The sequence below is a fragment of the Betta splendens genome, chromosome 9 (assembly GCF_900634795.4).
Source record: "Betta splendens chromosome 9, fBetSpl5.4, whole genome shotgun sequence".
Taxonomy (NCBI): Eukaryota; Metazoa; Chordata; class Actinopteri; order Anabantiformes; family Osphronemidae; genus Betta; species Betta splendens.
In genome coordinates this window covers 5207765-5225907 of record NC_040889.2, presented here as the reverse complement: position 1 = coordinate 5225907, position 18143 = coordinate 5207765, and the positions used below count along the sequence as shown (strand labels likewise).

General features: G+C 50.6%; 1 protein-coding gene across 2 annotated transcripts in view; it reads left to right on the top strand.

The window, feature by feature from the left end:
• Nucleotides 1-212: 212 nt before the first annotated feature.
• The window catches only part of tafa5a (TAFA chemokine like family member 5a), an 89695-nt gene continuing 71764 nt past the window's right edge, over nucleotides 213-18143 (top strand). The window contains exon 1 of one of the 2 annotated variants that reach the window (XM_029161758.3): nucleotides 213-1413. In XM_029161758.3, coding sequence (XP_029017591.1) covers nucleotides 1302-1413 — 112 coding nt within the window. In that variant the 5' untranslated portion in view covers nucleotides 213-1301. The remainder of the gene's footprint in view (nucleotides 1414-18143) is intronic. The other variant, XM_029161757.3, reaches the window with a different exon arrangement.

The window sequence follows — 18143 nt, the reverse complement described above, 5'->3', positions numbered from 1 at the left end:
GCCGCCGCCGCTGGCGCTGTCCACGGGGCTGAAGCGCCGTAGACACATTACACTCTCCACTGGGCTCTTTGTCATTGGCGCTGTCCGATGTAGCAACTCTCCGCGGTGGGGTCCATGTGGCCGGGTGTGAAAGGGAGGCAGAGGCAGGGGTGCTGCTAATGGTTCTGGAGCAGTGGACGAGTGGAATAATCAGAACCTCCGCTGATTGAAATTAGCAGCAGTTCAGTTAATAATACTTCACCACCACTACACAACACAGTGCAGTGCATTTAAAATAAATGTGTAGATATTGTGACCATAAGTGAGGCAAGCGTGTGCGCGCGTGCGCGCGTGTGTGCGGGAGAAAGACAGATAGAGAAAGAGAGAGAGATAGAGAGGGAGAGAGAGAGCAAAAAAGAAAACATTGCACTCAATATTTATTAAATACAAAATCAAATCTAAACAATCTATAAGAGCCAATAAACGCACCGTATTGAATTACACAAAAACGGTGACGTGGCATAAATATTCACGTGTAACAGCGTCAAGCTGTCACCGTTAACCGCGACATCAAGTAGCATATTGCTGACGTAATATCGATTATCTGAATGTTTCACTTAGGACAAAATCACTTGGAGTCGCACGGCGCCTTTTCCTCGCGCCCTTCCTTTCTCCCACAGTCTCTGTCTCTTCACATCCATCCTCCGCTTCTGTCCGCAAACAGGCTCTGATTCTCATCGACTTCTTCCCCAAACTGTGATCTTAGCGGACTTTTTTTCCTCCTTTCCCGTGTGACCAAGCCTTCTCCTTCATCCTTGGCGGATTTTACGGGACCTCGCTAATATTTCCGCCCGGTTCTGGGGGCTGCGTCGTCGGGACCGCGGGGGCTGGAGCGAACCGTGGAACCACAGGTGAAAGGAGGGCTGACGACGCTGCGGTATAGATGATTGAACACTTTGGGCACCAACTCAACGCAGCCCGCGGGCATCAGCGCATCGCGCCTCGTTTCACCGAACTGGACCCAAACTGAGGTTTTTTCACACGTGGGACAAGTGAAGGCACCGCCAGGAACTTGTGGTTCTGTGTGAAAACACTGCGCTATTCGATTCCCGAGGAAGATGTGACCTTTTCTTTTGCGCACCGGCACCCCGACTACCCGAGGAGCAAATCACCGCCTGTCCATCAGCTGCTCGATCTTCACACGTCTTCTATGGGATTACACGCGGCGATCTTTGTGAGAGACCGAGCGGGATCGTGAGATTACTATCTTGATTTTTTTTTTTAATTCATCTCTTCAAAGAGGACGCGCTCTGTTTGTGTAAATGGCTTCGGTGTCGAGGTTGGCAAAGCGCAAAGATGCCGGTCGCTGGCCGAGGATGTCGTCAACTTTCTGGGCTGTGGTGCTGCTCACGGCGCTGCTGCTCCTCTACTGCGGTAAGTGGAAGTGCCGCCGCTCGTCCGCGGACCGCACGTATCGACGTCTGGACGGGCTGAACGCGGCGGGCGCCGGCGTCGTGCGGAGGCGTTTTGACAACAGAGCGATGCCACCGCTGGTTTGGCAGCCGCTCTCAGCGCATCGATCCAACTTGTTGTCGACCCCTCGGCTTCTGCTCGTCCTTAAGGGGATATTGGAAGAACACAGCCGCGGACGCGCGTGAACCTCTAGTTAAGCAGACAGAGGGATTATATAAGAGGCTCGCGTCTCATTGTCTGGGAGGAACAACTCCTGCCTCGGACCCGAGGATCAGCTGACGTGCGCCACAGGCCTAATTAAGTCTTTAGTTACTCTGGTTCACAGTGAGGCACGCGTGTTTGTCCTGAGGGCTGTGTTACTGTCACGCCGACTCGCTGGGGTCACGCGCATCCACGCATCCTGTCGTTTCGTCTAGCTGCAGGAGCACTAGTTGCAGGAGGAGAGCGTGTACCTGCTTAGTTGGACAAACAGTGCTCCCCATCCACTGCCTGAGGAGAACCCTATTAGGCAAATGTATGCAGTCACACACACTGGTACCAACTCTCTCTCTCTCTCTCTCTCCGGGGCGACCGAGTGCGCCTTTCCTTTTCATTTCTCCTTCCCTGGCACCCTCACACCTTTCTCTTCCTTCGCTTCCCTTCTCCGTCTCAAACCGCATCTGAGTCACTTATGAGGCGAAATCCAGCTGGCACACAGTGCTCCAGTCTGCTAAGTGTGAAAAACGGAGGCTGTGCGCAATAGCCATGATAAGCCTATTATAAAAAAATCCCAAAAAACAAAAAAAAAACAGAGCTATTCCATTCACCGCCGAGCTAATGATTAATAAAATCATCTGGTGTTCAAGGACGCGCTGGTGGAGCACATATGAGCTGCAGTGCTTTTCCTCATACTGCCTGTCTGCCGCTGCTGCTGCTTCCACCGTGGACAGAAGATTGAGTTTGCTTTGTAATCACACAGGCCCCCGGTTAATCAATGGAGAGCACGGGGGTCTTTTTCCTCTTTTATGGCGCCTGCTGCCGTGTCGATTGATACCTTCTGCATGTGTCCAATCAATGGGGCCTGGATGTTTGTTTTCAGTCAGCAGTCTCTGCAGCCGCCCCCACACCTTCACCTTTGAGCATTAGCGATTCTTTGGTTCCTTGTATTTTCTGGCGCCGTTCTCCACCTTTCGCTCTGTGCTGCTGCGTGTCCGACGCTGAGGCTGGAATCGAGCCTCTATGTTTTGGATATTTTGTCTCCAACGTACCTCATCCATCTCATTTCGGGAGCGTAGCCCCGGGGCCTCCTGTCTTCTGTCTCGTCTGTTTCAGCTCCCTCTCCCTTTTGTCTTAGCTGGTGGTCTCTTCTGTTTTCTCGACTGGCACGTCTCCAATCATTTCAACTGGCACGATGAAAGAGCCCGCTGCTCTCAGCGTTTCTTTTTGGTTTTCTTCTCACATGTTTCCATTTGGATTGACCTTCCTCGTCCGGTTTGTTTTGCCCTAATTTTCATATTTATTTTTCATATTTATCTGGCTCTGCCCTCTTTCCACTTTGTTCCCATGTCCTTCGATGTCCCGCTGCCCACTTCAGTGTCTTTTATGCTTGTGTCTGCTTCATCTTCGTGTTCTGCTTAGTTTTTATTTCTTCTCTCCACAATGTGTTTTGCATAATTTCATTTTTCCATTGAAGGTCGGAGCCGGGCCTGACCTTTATGTTACTGTTACTGCATGTTAGTGTGACCAAGGTCTCTGCTTTGTCAGCCTTTACCTATTGTCCTGTAGTTTAATTTTCACTTTTTAGACCCACTCAGACTCAGAAAGATGTATCATTTCTATAATATATTTATGTTTATATACAAATAAAGTTTAATAAACCCTCATAGTAAAATCTCAACATGTCTCAACACTGCAGGATATCAAGGCTAAAATTATTATTTTCAACATTATTCTCTACTTGGGAAGTCATCCCTTTAAAGAACCAGAAACACGATTGTCATAGTAAAATGGTCAAGGTGACACCTTTGAATGATTTGTTTTGAATTTCTATGAAATGTAATGTAACACCAGCACTTCCTCTCATTTTGGAAGCTGGCTGGAGAAACGCCATTGCAGTGTTGCAACTGTATGTCTCTGTTTGCTGTGTAATGTGTGTATTGAGGCCCATTCTGCTTTGCAGAGCTGCTCTGTTGTGCAGCCAAAAGCAGGGGGACGTGAGTGGAGGAGGGGGGGGGGGGCAATGGAGGGAAGCTCTGTGATTATGACTATGACTCATATGGTACCTGTCACCTAGAATAAACATCCAGCTTCACACGATCTGCCATCCTCACTCAGGCCCCTCTGAGGGGGAGCGGAGAGTCCGAATCCGCTGGATTGATACCCACCCTCCTGCCCGGGTGAGAAAAAGGGTGAGGCGAAGGAGGAAGGAGTGCAGGCACGGACTGGTGGAAAGGTGATGTGAACAAAGGGGAGGCGACGGGGGGAAAGGAATGAAAGCGCTGCTGGAAGTGCAAAGAAAGACGTGGTTTGTAAATAGCAAAACAGTGGGGAAGAGAGTTAAAGACTTCACAAAAGACGAGCAGAGGGAGACACGCGGCAGAATGACAGCTCAACACTTTAACCGCATCCACTGTAAGTGGTGCTGGAACAATGATTACATTACAACAGAGGAAATAATAAAACAACAATAAAATCATTGTGTTCTGTGCACTAGCTCCCTCCTCTGGAAAGTCTTAGACATGCATTTGTTTGCTGACGCTGCTAATATGTATTCATGAGGCTCGAGCCGTGCGTGTGCGCTCGGAGGAAGGCGCGGACGGAGCGCACAAAGCTGGCTAATCAGTATGCTAATCTTAGCTTTGGACTGCTGAGGAATGTAGCGCGGCTGTGATCCGGCCCGCGCCGCAACAGAGGAAGAGGGAGCGACGGGGGCCGAGTGGAGGCGGGGGAGAGGAATCGTCTATCACTTAGATAAACACGTATGCACAGGCAGAGGCCGCGGCTCAAGGGCAGGCGTGCATTCGATACACGGCCGCGTCCGCCACATGAACGCAGCCACTCGGGGTCACACACAAAGACGCGAAGACCCGTGACCTACTTGCACGCACATGCAAGGATGCAGTGGCAGAGAGGGTGTGGAGAGAGGTTGGACACACACACACACACACACACACACACACACACACACACACACACACACACACACACACACACACACACACACACACACACACACACACACTCACACTTCCTGGTTAAAGCCTTTCCCAGCAGACCAGCATGTTCTCCTGTGTTTTTCTGTCTGGCTGTTTGTGACTCGCTGTTTTTCTGAGGCCCAATCGATGGATTGTCGACTGTTATTGAGAACTGCAGTTTGAGAGCTGGGGGGGGGGTGGTGCACGATGATGGCGCCAGTTTGGATGCTATCAGCCAATTCAGCGGCCATTTAGTGGAGTGGATGAATAGGGTCCTATTCCTCGTCCCAGTCAAGCCAAGTCGGGCAAAACCCGCATTCGCTGTCGCCATATTAACTCTGTCTGTCTGAGACTCTCACCAGCGCTGATTCACCAGCCGAGACGCGCCAGACTCCACTGACCTCCAAACATTCAAGCACTTGTAGGTGAGCGCATGCACATATTTGAATATCTTATCCTATTTCCAGCGTAGCCTGAGGCCCCCGTGCTCTGAAGGGAGGCGGCGAGAGGAGCAGAGGAAGGACCCCCCCCCCCACCCCCACCCATGCACGTTCATGAAGCCAGTCAACTCGTGGAGGAAGCCAACAGCGAATCCCAGGAAATAGGGTCAAAGTTTTGTAACAGCCTCGACGAGTGTCGTTTGAAAGCATTTCGCTGGTGCTGCTGAAATATTAAGCTGCGATGGGATCTTTGTCGCTCCGTGCTCCGTTCCTCCGGCGCTAAATGGGAGCTGGCGTCCGCGCCGCCGCTGCATTGTCTCTCCTGGCGGCGGGTGAATAGAACATTTCCGCGTCACCGGGCCTCTCGCTGATTGGGATCCTGGTTCTTGGCGGGTCAGGCCGTCCGCCCCGCGGGGTCCGCGGGTGCCGTGATGCACGGCTGTGTTTTGCAGCGCTGACAGGTCGACAGCTCGGGCCTCTCAATATCTGGGCGCGCGTTATTGTTGTTACCTGTAGCAGCGTCGGCCTGTCACTCACCCGCTCTGGCTTCCAGGCTGCAAACTCCTCAACCACCGCGAATGGGCTGTTGGAGCATTTTGTATGGACACCTGCCCTCACTTGCTCTCTGCTTCCAGCTACATGTTGACGCTTTGTGAGTGTATCCCACTCATCTCTGTTCTTCACCTCCATATTTTGCTGTGAAACGTGTGCAACTTCCTGACAGGAGCAAATGCTGTTTCTTTCCTTGACATATGTTGTCAGGCCTTCAGCTGCTGCTGCTTTATGGGTCTTTCTGCCTCGAGCCTTGTCTTCATAAGTTAAACATGCAGCTGCTTTGTTCCATTATTTATGGTCTGTGTATAAAAATGCCTGCAAATTGCACACAGGAGCAAATACTGTACCAGCGCCGCTTTGATCTGAGGATTAGTCGTTAGCGACGGGACCTTCAGAAACGAGCAGATATTAGCGCGGTGGATGTGGAGGGTAACGCTATCCCTGCCCGGCCTCAGCGTCAGCGTTAGCGTTAGCATGCTGACCACGCCAGTCAGCTGAAATCAATGCCATGCACAAGTCTAACCTTGCAGAGCTGCTCGCGTTGACTCTTGTTCAATACTACACCGCGGCCGCGTTGAAGATAAGTGGCCAAGCAGCAAAATATAGAAATCAGACGGACATATTCAGAAATGAAATTCCTCCGCGGACTCGCGGCGGATCGATAGGCGCTGGCCTTTCAGCTGACAAGCCTAATACACATAACACTTATAAATGTAATCAATTACAGTCTTAGTGTTTCTCAGTGGCTGCATCTGTTTGAAACTCCAGTAAAGACACTTACTCTCCTACAAGTCAGCTTCCTCTCTGCGTTTTGTAGGTTTTCTCATCACAACTTCGACCGCGCAATCTGTTCCCCCCACAGCTAACAGCAAACAGTCTGTGCACTTGTTTACAGTAAAAGCCACGTTAATGCTGCTCATGGTGAAGCTCCTTGCTGATTAGATGGCTTCCGTTGCTTCCTGGGTCGTCTCTCCTCCACCTTCCTGTCCGCGCTCGCGTTATCCAAACATGGCCGCCCGCCGCCGCGACGGCATGCTAATACGCTGTGACATTTACTTAATGTGAAAACAAATTGCAAAGTGTTTTGGTGTTTGCAGTTGGGCAAAGTAGCGTTGTAGCATCCTCCATGGATAATTGCACCTTAAATGCTCTGTGTCCCATCGCGAATTAATCCGGTGTCGCTGCGACTTTAATTAACATTAAAAGTGCATGTGTAATATTTACATAGCATCATCCTAAGTGTCGTATGGCTGATGAAGCTCAACAGGTGACGCCGGCTGCCACTAAAGTATGCAGATGTCAACTGGTTGGTCTGCCTCCACAAAGGCGATGTAGGGTAGAGTTCTTAGTAAAACACGTGCCAGGGTGAGATTTAAGCTTCTGAGCCTTTGACAGAGGTAAGAAAATGATGAATGTTACTTTGTTTTTTTCCAAACTAATTCTGCAAATGGTTGGAGACGGCTTAATTGGGTCGGAATCCGGACACAGTCCTGCTGTGTGCGCCCGCCTCGGGAGGATTCATGGATGTGCACTTGTGCTTGTTTTGCCTAGGGCCAGTAAGTCCATTCTGTGAGAGATGCTAAAGCTACCAGCACCCCCCCCACCCCCCCCCCCCCCCCCCCCCCCCCCCACCACCACCACCACCATCCTCCTTTATTACTGCAAAAAGCAATTGCTTGGAAGAAAATGCCAGAATGGTGCTTTGAATTCCTGGAGGGGGCCATCACTGAGACGCGGCCCACAGAGCTGAGACAGCTAGCATCTGGAGCAAAGAGACGGTGGTGGAGTGGAGGGAGACGGAGAGAGAGAGAGGGGGAGGAAGAGGAAGAAGAAGGGGAGAGAGGGAGCAGGATGGCAAAAAGGCAACCGGAATGCAAGAGGGGTAGAGGCATAAGAGACAGACACGGAGCACGAGGGAGGCAGGGAGATGCTGAGTGCGAGACAGACAGAGCAAAGGGGCTGACGAGGGAGAGCGGTAGCGAGAGCTGGACGGGAAGAAAGGACGGCGCAGGCAATGAGACAAAAGACAGACAGACGAGAGCGCTCAGATGGTCCAGCAATTGACAGGCGGTCGGGGAATAAAGTCAGCTAACACAATGAAGCAGTCGGCAGACAGACTCGCCTCGCAGTAGCCGAGAGGCTCTCACAAGTAGAAACAAATATTACATTAGAAGAGACAGAAGCCATTTGTCAGTGTGGGAGGCCTGAGAGGTAGTTAAGCCGCGGAATGTTGGGGCCCGCGGCCCGGTTGACGCGTGTCACCGCGCGGCTCCGTTCGGGCCATCGCCCGGCGTCCTTCACCCACTTAACGAGATCACGCCGCTGCAAAGTTTCACCACACGCAAACTCTTAGGCACTTGTAATAGGCCTTGAGGGCCTCCTCGCCCCCCTGTCCTCTGCCCCCTCCCCCCGGTGACGATCTGAAACGGGGGCGGGTGCAGCCGGTCGCCGGGCGTCAGGCTCCTGCTGGCGCCGCGCCACCGGCTGCATTACCTGCCTCCTCCGTCTGAAACGCGCTTCATTAAATGATAGCTCGCGTCTGCTCACAATAACAAAAGCATCTATTTCATTATTTTCTCTCTCTCTCTCTATCTGACTCTCCTGCTTGGTCTCTTCTCGCTCTCCGTCTCCTTCTCCCCGAGTGGAGATGCTGACACCATCTGTGATTGATATGGAAATTACAATGCGCTTGCCCTCGTTTATCTTGCGCCGTTGCTTGGTGCTGCTCCAACAACCATTTTAGGATGCAGGAATGATGAACTGATGTGTGGCCGCCGTTGTAGAGAGCAGGAAGGCGCAAACTGTACAGATTTGACTTGAAAGCTCGAGGACGGGGACGCGTTCTCTCTCTTTTACAGTATCTAGTCTCAATCTAATGTCTCCAATCACATCAATGAAAATGGTTTAATATAAATCCAAACAACTTGAACTTCCAAAGTATGAAGGTGATTCTCTGTAGAAAGTCATGGAGCATGTTTAGACATTTCCTTGTTACCAGGCTGAAGGCTGATGCTCCAGTTCTGAGCAGAGGTCCTGGGACTGAAGGAGCGAAGGGCACCCCCCCCCTGCTGTAATGGACGCCCCAGGACACGCAGCCTGAACGGGCTCCCCAGGCTCCGCCGGTGTAATCCCAGCTGATACTCCTCTACATGCAGACGCGCTCCTCAGTTGTGCACGTGTGAAAGCTGGAGGAGATGCTTTCTCCCCCCCCCCTCGCTTTCTTTCATGCTCTCTCGCTATCGCCGTCTCTCTTTGTGCGCAGCGTTTCTTCTTCCCTCCCTCTCGAAATCTCTCTCCGGCGCCTCCGCTCTCGCGCCGTCTCCTCCCCGAGCCCTTGGCGGCGATAAACCCCTCCATTGTCACGGCGACGGCAGAACATATGAGTTATGTCTGCCTCTTCGGGGGTTGAAGATCTCATTATGACTCCTCGGCACGGACGCTATAGGCAACACCACAACATATGTGACACAATCAGTGAAATTCATGCAAATGCGCCCTGTTGTGATTTATGCTGTCGAGTGCGACCCTCTGTGAGGCGGAGCCCTCACACTGATGCTGGTGAAGCCGTATTTCATGGGTAGAGGTGCATTTACGGGATGACGGGAGCGCGGTGGTGTTTGCAGATATCGCGCTGAACATTCCATTTCGGCCTGATATCATCTCAGAACACGTTTCAGCTGTAAAAGTGATGTTTGATGCCATTTTAGATAATGACCAATTCTGGCCATTTCTAACTCTAACGGGCAAATCAAGTCAAATATATCTCAACCTGTGATGGAAAATAACTATTACTGTTATTACTATTACTGAGTATCTCACAAGAAAATAGCTGTTGAAGATCAGCGACTTGATTCTGCTTCTGCAGGGTTATAATTGCTGTGTGTTTGTTACCGGGGGTCTCGGTGGGAGCGGGAGATGTACTGAAGCGACGGTTCCACTGTTGTAACATGAATGAATGTCTGGTGAACACAACTCTTGTACCTGCAGGCTCATTGGATTACAGTAACATCTGGGACGCCAGCCTCCGTATCGCGTTACATGCTAATTAACGAGCACCGCCCCGCGTGCAGCCCTCAGCCGCACAGACTCCAGCCGCGCATCCCGTGACTCGTACCCACGTGAAACCCCGAGAGTCGCCTCATTCTTGACGGAGAACTGATTTGTTGCGCGTGTCACCGGCTCCGCGATTCAATCCAAGGCGCTCGGCGAGGAGCGTTGGTTGATGAATCCGTCCCACGCGCTCACGTAAATGTGATTACTGCATTTGTCAACGTCTGGGCACCCGGAGCGTCCAGCGGAGGAAGGAGTCGCTCTCCTCTTCATCGCCTGCAGGCTCATCGCAGCTTAATCGTCAGAGGAGACGTTATCATTTTGTCAGTCTCTCCTAAATGTGGAGTGTAGGAGTTTTACAGTAAAGTTCAGTAGATACAAGCTCCTTCTACAGCCACAAACTGGTGAAGGGATGCTGCACGGGTCCCTTCTGAGGACATGCATTATTCAGCAACATGCTAACATCAATTAAGGAGGATTCCCTTAAAACATGAACCCTTTTTTTTATGATGACCTACATACAGCAGGCAGGTAGAGGGTGGTGGTTGACGCGTGCGTCAAGATGCTGATGGGACAACGGGCGCTGTTCTTCTGCATCGCAATCCTACTGAGCGCCGGTGGGACAGATGTTGGGGGCGCTAATTAACAAATCCTTGGGGCCATGTTGAAATTCGCTCTGGCGTTCTGGGGTTATAGGAGAGGAGGGACACGTAGAGGCTGACATTACCACAATGTGTGTGTGTTTGTGTGTGTGTGTGTGTGTGTGTGTGTGTGTGTGTGTGTGTGTGTGTGTGTGTGTGTCTTTGTGCATACGTGTGTACTGTGTGTGTGTGTGTGTGTGTGTGTGTGTGCGTGTGTGCGTGTGTGTGTCTTCGTGCCCCACACTCTCACCTCCCTCTTCCTCCTCCTCCTCCTCCTCCTCTTGCTTTCGGAGTGACATGAGCTTCGCAGTGCGAGTGAAGGAACCTGGGCGCGGGCAGGCGGGGTGACTCGTTTTCCCATTTCCTGTTGACACACTGTGTCATCACCAGCCATCAGCTGTTTCTATTTTTTGTGCAGACAGCGACAGGGGCATCATATTACTGCTTTGATATATCAGATAAAAGTAAATACTAAATATTTCAGGAGTTTTGCATCAGGAGGTCGTGTAGTAATTATGAATCGGTTTCTGTGTGGTTCTAATAATACATGTTAATTAAATTAGGCAGTTTTCATTAAGTGCAACTGTTTATTACTTCTATTTGTTATTAATGACTAATTAAAGGGTCATTCAGCTCATTTTAAAATCATTTTCAGTTTTTCTTGTCAGACCTACTTAAGAAACTACTCAGGACCAAAGAGGCTTAATAGTCAACACAGCACTGTTTGTGTCACGGAATTTTCCCCTCTGTTTTCATTCCCCGCTCTCTCGGCGCCGATGACTCGACACGCGGCGCCCTCTGGGTCAACACTCGCTTTTAAGCCTGAACTTTCGCTGACTCACTTTTTAAGCATCTGGTCAGAGGGGCCTGAACGTCCACTCACCCTGGCGAGGCAGCGACGGCGTGCCGATCACGTGGAGGCAGGGCTCGCGGGGCAGCGGGGGGTGGTGGTGGTGGTGGTGGTGGTGGGGGGGGGGTTTGTAGATGCTTCCCGGTCAACACGTCACACAGCGGGTTCGTTCGCTCGCTCATTCCCTGATCGTCCCCCTCTCACCTCAATCGCCGTTTTCTCGTTTTCCCCCGCGCTCGGCCCACGACAGCGGCGTTGTCTTACAGTAGATGAGTGCCCAGGGGTCGCTCATTAACCTGACGCGGACCTCGTGTTCAACTTCAGTGCAGCTTTAGTTTTGCCCCTTGCACAGAGAGAAGCACTTCCAGTATGTATGCAAAATCATTAAATAGTGGAGAGAAGCTACCAAATGATGAATCCTTCTCCTTCAGGGAGATGAATGGCCGGAGGGGGGATAGAATTTCTTGATTTCATAACCTCATTCTTTTGTTGTATTGTGAACCTCTGTTATGAGCCCACCTCCAATCACTCGTCACCCTCTGAAAATCAGGCATTAACACAGGAGTATGTTAATACAGAGTGTCCCATGAGAAGTGTGGGCTTCACGACAGCTCAGTCTTAAGAAGAAGCCACATCTATTGACGTCTGTTGAAAAGCCATAATTTCAGCTGCTGGGGGACGTCTGGCTGGAGTCTGTGTGAAAGCGGGGGTTTGTGGAAGGTTCTTCCCGGTGCGCATGTGGACGCATTGTGCGGCTGAAATGAATTATGAGGAGCCCGCGAGCGGCTGCGGCGTTGTAGGCGCACGCCTCCCGCCTTTAATCTCATTCTTCGTCCCGGCGGCAGACGCGCGGGCCTCCTCCACCCTCCACCCATGGCCACGGGGGCCGGGGGGCCGGGGGGCCGGAGGGGGGGGGTCCGCTCCCATCCTCCGGGAACCACCGGGAGAGATTAACGTGAGGCGCTCCTCGGCGGTTTGCTTCTGCGGTGTTGTTAATCTAATGCACACATTATTCAGCGGGGCCCCTGCATCTATTAATGGAGAGCACAGGCAGATTTATCGCCCAGGTTTAACTGTATGGTAAAATAGCGCATTAAGCAGATGATATCAAGGCATATTTGAAATGATTACGCTGGCTCCGAGATTGAAAAAAAAAGGATGCTGAGGGGAGTTGGTTAATTAAATGCAAGGTCCTGTGTTATACATGGCTGGCTTCCTCATGCACAGGCCACTGATGTAAACTGTGAGGAAGTGAGCGGCTTCTGCGTGTCTTCAATAGCGCAGAGCTGATGTGCAGCGTGTTCTGCTGTTCTTCTCTGCTGTGTCATCTCCACGAGCCGCTGTGCCCAAGTCCTGCCTTAAATTCCCTCCCGCCAGCTGGAGTCCCTCACAAGTCGCGGCTAGACGGCTTCCTTCGCTCCGAGTCCATTAAAAAGTGCCGAAATCGGCTGGTTGACGTTGTTGCGTTAACAGTCTGCGCCGAGGCCGACGGATCGGAGTAATGAGCGCTCACAACCAGAAAGCTTTGACCTTTGCGTGAGGACGCACTACGAGCCGTGCCACACTGTGTGTGTGTGTGTGTGTGTGTGTGTGCACGTGAGCCTTCGCAATTCACCAAGACAGCCCCGACACACACTTAGCTCTTTTAAAGCGCAGCGGCTGTTTCCTCATGGGCATGCAAAATTTAGCTCCTGTTTGGAGGGAAGATGAATTTGAGCATGATGCAGGAAGCCTTTAAATAAGCCATAGGTTTCTGCTCTGCTCTTTTATTGGGGCCAAGCTCACAAACCCTGGCATAATTCAGCATTGAATGCTCGCTCTCCTTTTTTTCCCCTCCGTCCCCGCTCCTCTGAGCTCCCTGAAGCTTCTTTATTGAATAGCCCAAGATGCTGTTGCAAAAGGGGGGGGGGGCTGGGAAGGGTCCGCCAGCACTGCCAGAGACGCGACGGTGGCTCCAGGGTGAAGTCCAAGTGCAGTTATAGCCAGTTTATGAGCGTTGTACTGTATGCACATCACATATAGACTGTGGCCCACAACAGGAGGAGCAGATTCTGTGTCTTAGCATATTTCTCCTCATTTTAGCCCGTTGGCCCTCTGTCTCACGTGCTTCATTTAGCTCCTGTCCCTTAAAGAGTCCACTCTGATTGATCAGCTTGCAGAAGCGCTAGCCTAACTGACTGGGTGCAACTGTGTTACCCTTCCTGTTAGCCGACCCAAAATGGAGGTCCATTTACAGCCTGGTGACATCACCGTGTCATGTGCTCAAGGTGGTACCCTCCAAAATGTGCTGCCGCAGCACTTTATTGTTTGGACTAGACCCCTCCATCAGTCCTGGTGTACATTATGAAGATGACTGGCTACTTTCAGATAAGTTCATTACGATAAACATATTATGACTCCTCCACCACCACTACTGTACTCAACAACTGTATGACTGAGAATAGTAGAGTTCTGAGTGTCTCTAGTTTATACTGGTTTGTTGCTTTTGGTTTTGTGACCCCCTGCTGTGCGAAGTATATGCGATATTATTAGAAGCTTTTAATAGTTATGATAACAAAACACGGCTTATCTCAGGCAGACACCCGAGCTGTGAAGAAGCCTCTGAGCCAGCGGAGGCCTCGCGCTCTCGTGCCAGACGGGCCCCTTGTGAGCGCTTAGCTGGTCTTTAACCGCTAGCGCACACCACTGTATCGGGTTACCTTGACTGACAGCGACTGGGAGTACAGCCATGCAGCGAGGCAGCGCACGCTGCGGAGGGGAAAGGGAAGCGCTGGTACCGATCCCAACGCGACCACGAGCCCGGCTTGAACGTGCCACATGCACAAACACGTGGTCACACGATGTTTAGGTTAAATGTGTGTGTTAAATGCAAACATGCATGTTTCTGCGCCTTAGAGGAGCGTAGGTGAAACATATATGGGGGTTTTCAGAAGCCCTGGGCACATAGTCACTGCGATCATAGCAAGAAGCTGTCAATAGGCTAAACTCAGTGGGAGGCTTAAAAAGGGGGCCAGGATAAAAACATCTTTCAGAGCATCCAAGATGGTTCTTGGCTCGGGAATAAACACCCAGACTGTGATACGGAGGCTTAACAGGTGTTCCTCTCTTGGCTGAAATGAATAACGGAGGCTTTGTTTCATGCGAAGCCTTCGCGCCCCAAACGACTGTTGGACAATCTCGCCTTGGTTACGGTTAAAATCGGAGGCTGTGCTACAGTTCGGCACGCGTGAATGGCTGCAGGAGCAAATGTGCCACTTGGAGGAAGGTGACCGGGAGCGAGTGCAAACAGGAGCTCGGCTCAGGCACAAGAGGTGAGTTCTGGAAGTCATGATGGTCCCAGTACAACCTGTGAAGGCATCAGGCGTCTGCTTCTGCTCGGAGACCCCCCCCCACCCCCCCAGCAGGCCACCGCCTCGTTCCGTCTTGAAGGCTGCGCCGCATTCCTGTTTGTTTCAGTTGTGACAGAACTGGGGAAGTGCGGCGTTTGTCACTGCGGTGAGTGGCCCAATTTGTTACGCGGGGAAATACCTTTGCTGCCGTGAACTCAGGTATCTTTCAACATTTGCTAAGCTTTAGCCGCGTTTAAGTCAAATGCAGCTTGAAATCCGCAGGCAGCCGTGACAGTCGTTTTAGTTTGTTCCGCGTATCCGTCCGCGGAATCTCACACGTTTCATGTTAGAAAATTCCTGCTTATTCTCGGGTTTTTTTTTTTTTTTTTGGAATTGTGATTAAAGAATCAGATCGTTCTTTTAGTAAAAGTCACTGTAATGCTTCACCTTCCTGCCACATTAGAACTGATTGAAGGGGCAATTTGAACGAAGGGCCTCGTGTTTCTCACAGCCTGGTGAATCAGTGGAACAGATTTCCTGGCAGCCACGCAAAGTTCTTGAGCTGCTGCAAACCAGTCTTGAGCCTAAAATGCTGGTGACCTCGAAAGAAGAAAAAGGCCTGCCAAAAAAATGGAAAGACCAGGATGGCTGATGTCAGTATTCTGAAGATAATGCATGGGGCCCAGGAAAGGAGGAGGGGGGAGGACAGGGTGGAGGAGGACAAGGAAATAGAAAAAGCTTCATTTTATGGTTTTTGCCTTGAGAGTGCCCTTGTGCGCTTTGCATATTTATGGCAGTGAAGGGACAGGTAGAAAATCAGAGACAGGATTTAGAATAATTCCCAATTGACCCCCCCGGCAGTAAAAATTGTAATAATCCAGAAGCCATCGGATATTCAAAGGTATATTAACTTACAGCAGCCGGCTCCCCGTCTCTCTGCCCGCTGCCTCGCCGCGGACTGACCGTGTTTGCCAGCCGTGGTGTGGAACATTCGCTTATAGCGGGAAAAGAGAGGTGTTTACGCCTTATTTGAAGCTTTTAGCTGTTTGTGTGTCCCCCACAATGCACCACTGCTCTCCTCGCCAAACCTCCGGCTCCAAGCCCTCACTGTACGTGACATTACTGGGTCATACTATTAATATAGACCATGAGGGGGCTCCTCTGGATCTTTGTATGCTACTTTTTAAATATTGATGTAATTCTAAGAATGCTATGTGCGAATAGCTAGCTAAGTAGCGGCAGGCTAACGTTTGCGTCTCTGCATCTTCGTTTATTTGATCGAAGTGGATCGCGAAGCAAGAAAAGCGCTTCCTATTCGGTTGTTATTTTTAAAAAAAAAGGAACGAGTCAAAACAGGTTGACACATTACCGTCACATCAACATAATTTCCCGGCCTCGTCACGATCCTCTTCAAACTAAGTCCCTCAGCAGGAACCTGTCAGGCAAATCACTGAGGAGTACAAAGTGCATCACCGAAGCTCTTCCCTCGTACAGATCAATTTTCTTTGTGATCAGTCGAGCTTGATGAGATAAAAGTGTTTCAAAGCGTTTTAAAGGCAAAGCTGTTTCCCTCTCTGTCTCCCCAGTCAGCCACTTTGAAGGTTTAGGGCTTTTGCTTTTTTTCCTCCCGTCTTTCTTCTCTTTTGTTGACTACGCTGCCAGTGTTAAAGTGGGCATCTCGTTCTAGCGAGCGACGCGTGAAGCAGCGAGAGGCCACCGCGCGAAACCGCGAACCCAACCGTCGTCGCACCGTCGGATCAGACGCCGGAAGCGACGCTCTATTTGATACGATCCTTGTAGAACATCAGAGGAACAAAAAGAACCCTAGATGCCGTTTGCTCTGTTTGCGAGTGAGATTTGTGTCTTGTTTCAAAGCGTTAAGTCCCTCCTGCAATTTTATCCGCTCTAATTTTTCCAGTGAAGACAGGAGAGAGGGTGGATTGTGGCATCGCGGCGGGGCTCCGGATTTCAGCCTGCATGGGTGGTGGCAGCCTGAACCAGAGCCAAGGGGTGGTGTCGGCCACTGGTGCTGCCAAACAAGGCCCCGCCACACAAACAGGATATCCCACACTTGGCGGGCGAACGGCAACGGAGGCCCCCGTGGCCCCTTTGAAGTGACAGGCCCCCTGCTGAGTCCCACGGGAGAGGCTTTTGGAAACGGATCCCTCCGCTTCCCCGTCCTCCTGCCAGAACGTGAGGAACACCCACACTCGCGTGCAGATCATCCGGATGCGCGGAACTCGTAATCTGCTCTTGCCCCAAAGTATGACCGTTTAAGCTAACGTGTGCGAGCAACGACGCGCAGGCTGAGCTCACATCTCCGTCGCCCCGGGCTGATAAAGGGGTGAGCGGGAAGCTCCCACAGTGCACCTGGCTCTGTGTTGATAAAGGAGCAGGTCGCGGCTCCCAGCAGGCATCCAGGCATCGGCCAGGAAGAGAAGGATGAGGTTGACTGACGGAGGACAGGGAGATTTATCGCATCCATTATGTTTTCTTTTTTACTATTTTAATATCACTTCCTGCAATATTAAATATTCATAACACGATAGGAATGTGTGCACACTGAAGCAGCTGGAATAAATAGTTTTATAGCCTTACTCTATAATGCTGTTCATGATGAACCCACAGAGGACATTGGCTAAATCTGCTAAAATGATCTGAAATGAAATGAAAACACTCCAAACAGCGTTTTCATCATCTTTAGGCCTGTTTCCTTCGATGCTTTCTGGCCTCAGCAGGAAGCAATTTGCAGACTGCGACGCCAGACTGTGACAGGAGCCACAGTAGGTGGAGGATGGCTAATAGAGATGCAAACGTTTCCCTCAGGAGCCGGTGGAGACCAAAACAAAGTGCATCACAGTTTCATTTAGTGAGACTGAACCTTGATTAAAAGTTACCATCGTTGCCTAAAATCTTTCAACTTGACTGAGCTGCATTGATTTCAGTAAAACAATAAAACAAAAAATAAAATTATCCGTGGTATATTTATCGCGTGTTTAAAAAAATATGTTGCCACAGCACACGAGTTTGTAAGAAACCGATGCCTTCAGGGTCTCACCTGCATCCACGGGGCTGCAGCATTTACGGATGTGACACCGGCCTTTTCTCTTTTGAGTGTTTTCCTGCATGGTTTCAATATTTCTCGGCTTCTGAATTTGCAAATTGACTATTCTAATTATTAGACTTTGGCTGGAGGGGAGGAAGCTAATGATTTGAGCTCATTTTATTGGTATTAATTAAATTTGTATTTTGAAGATTGCATGTAATAATTGATTGGCTTTAATCTAAATGTGGGAGTCACTTCTGCCCACGGCGGCGTGGATTATGTCACACTGTCTGGGGCTTCACTGGGGTTATTGGGCCACACACTCCCTTTCAACGCGTGGCATTACTCATCCGCCCAAACGCGTGGACAGGTGTTTGTTACACATATCAAACTGCCGACGCTGAGATTGATTACGCGGCGAAACGCTTGAGAAGATTAAGGGGAGAAGCGAAGGCAGGGACGTAAATAAAGACGGAGTTTGCTGGAAAACGCCATTGAAAAGTGTTGGAGAGTTAAACAGAAAGATAAAAGGCTTCAGAGAGAGAAAATCAATGAGGAAAAGAAAAGGCTATTGAGAGCTCTCAACTCGGCACCGGACTTTGAAACG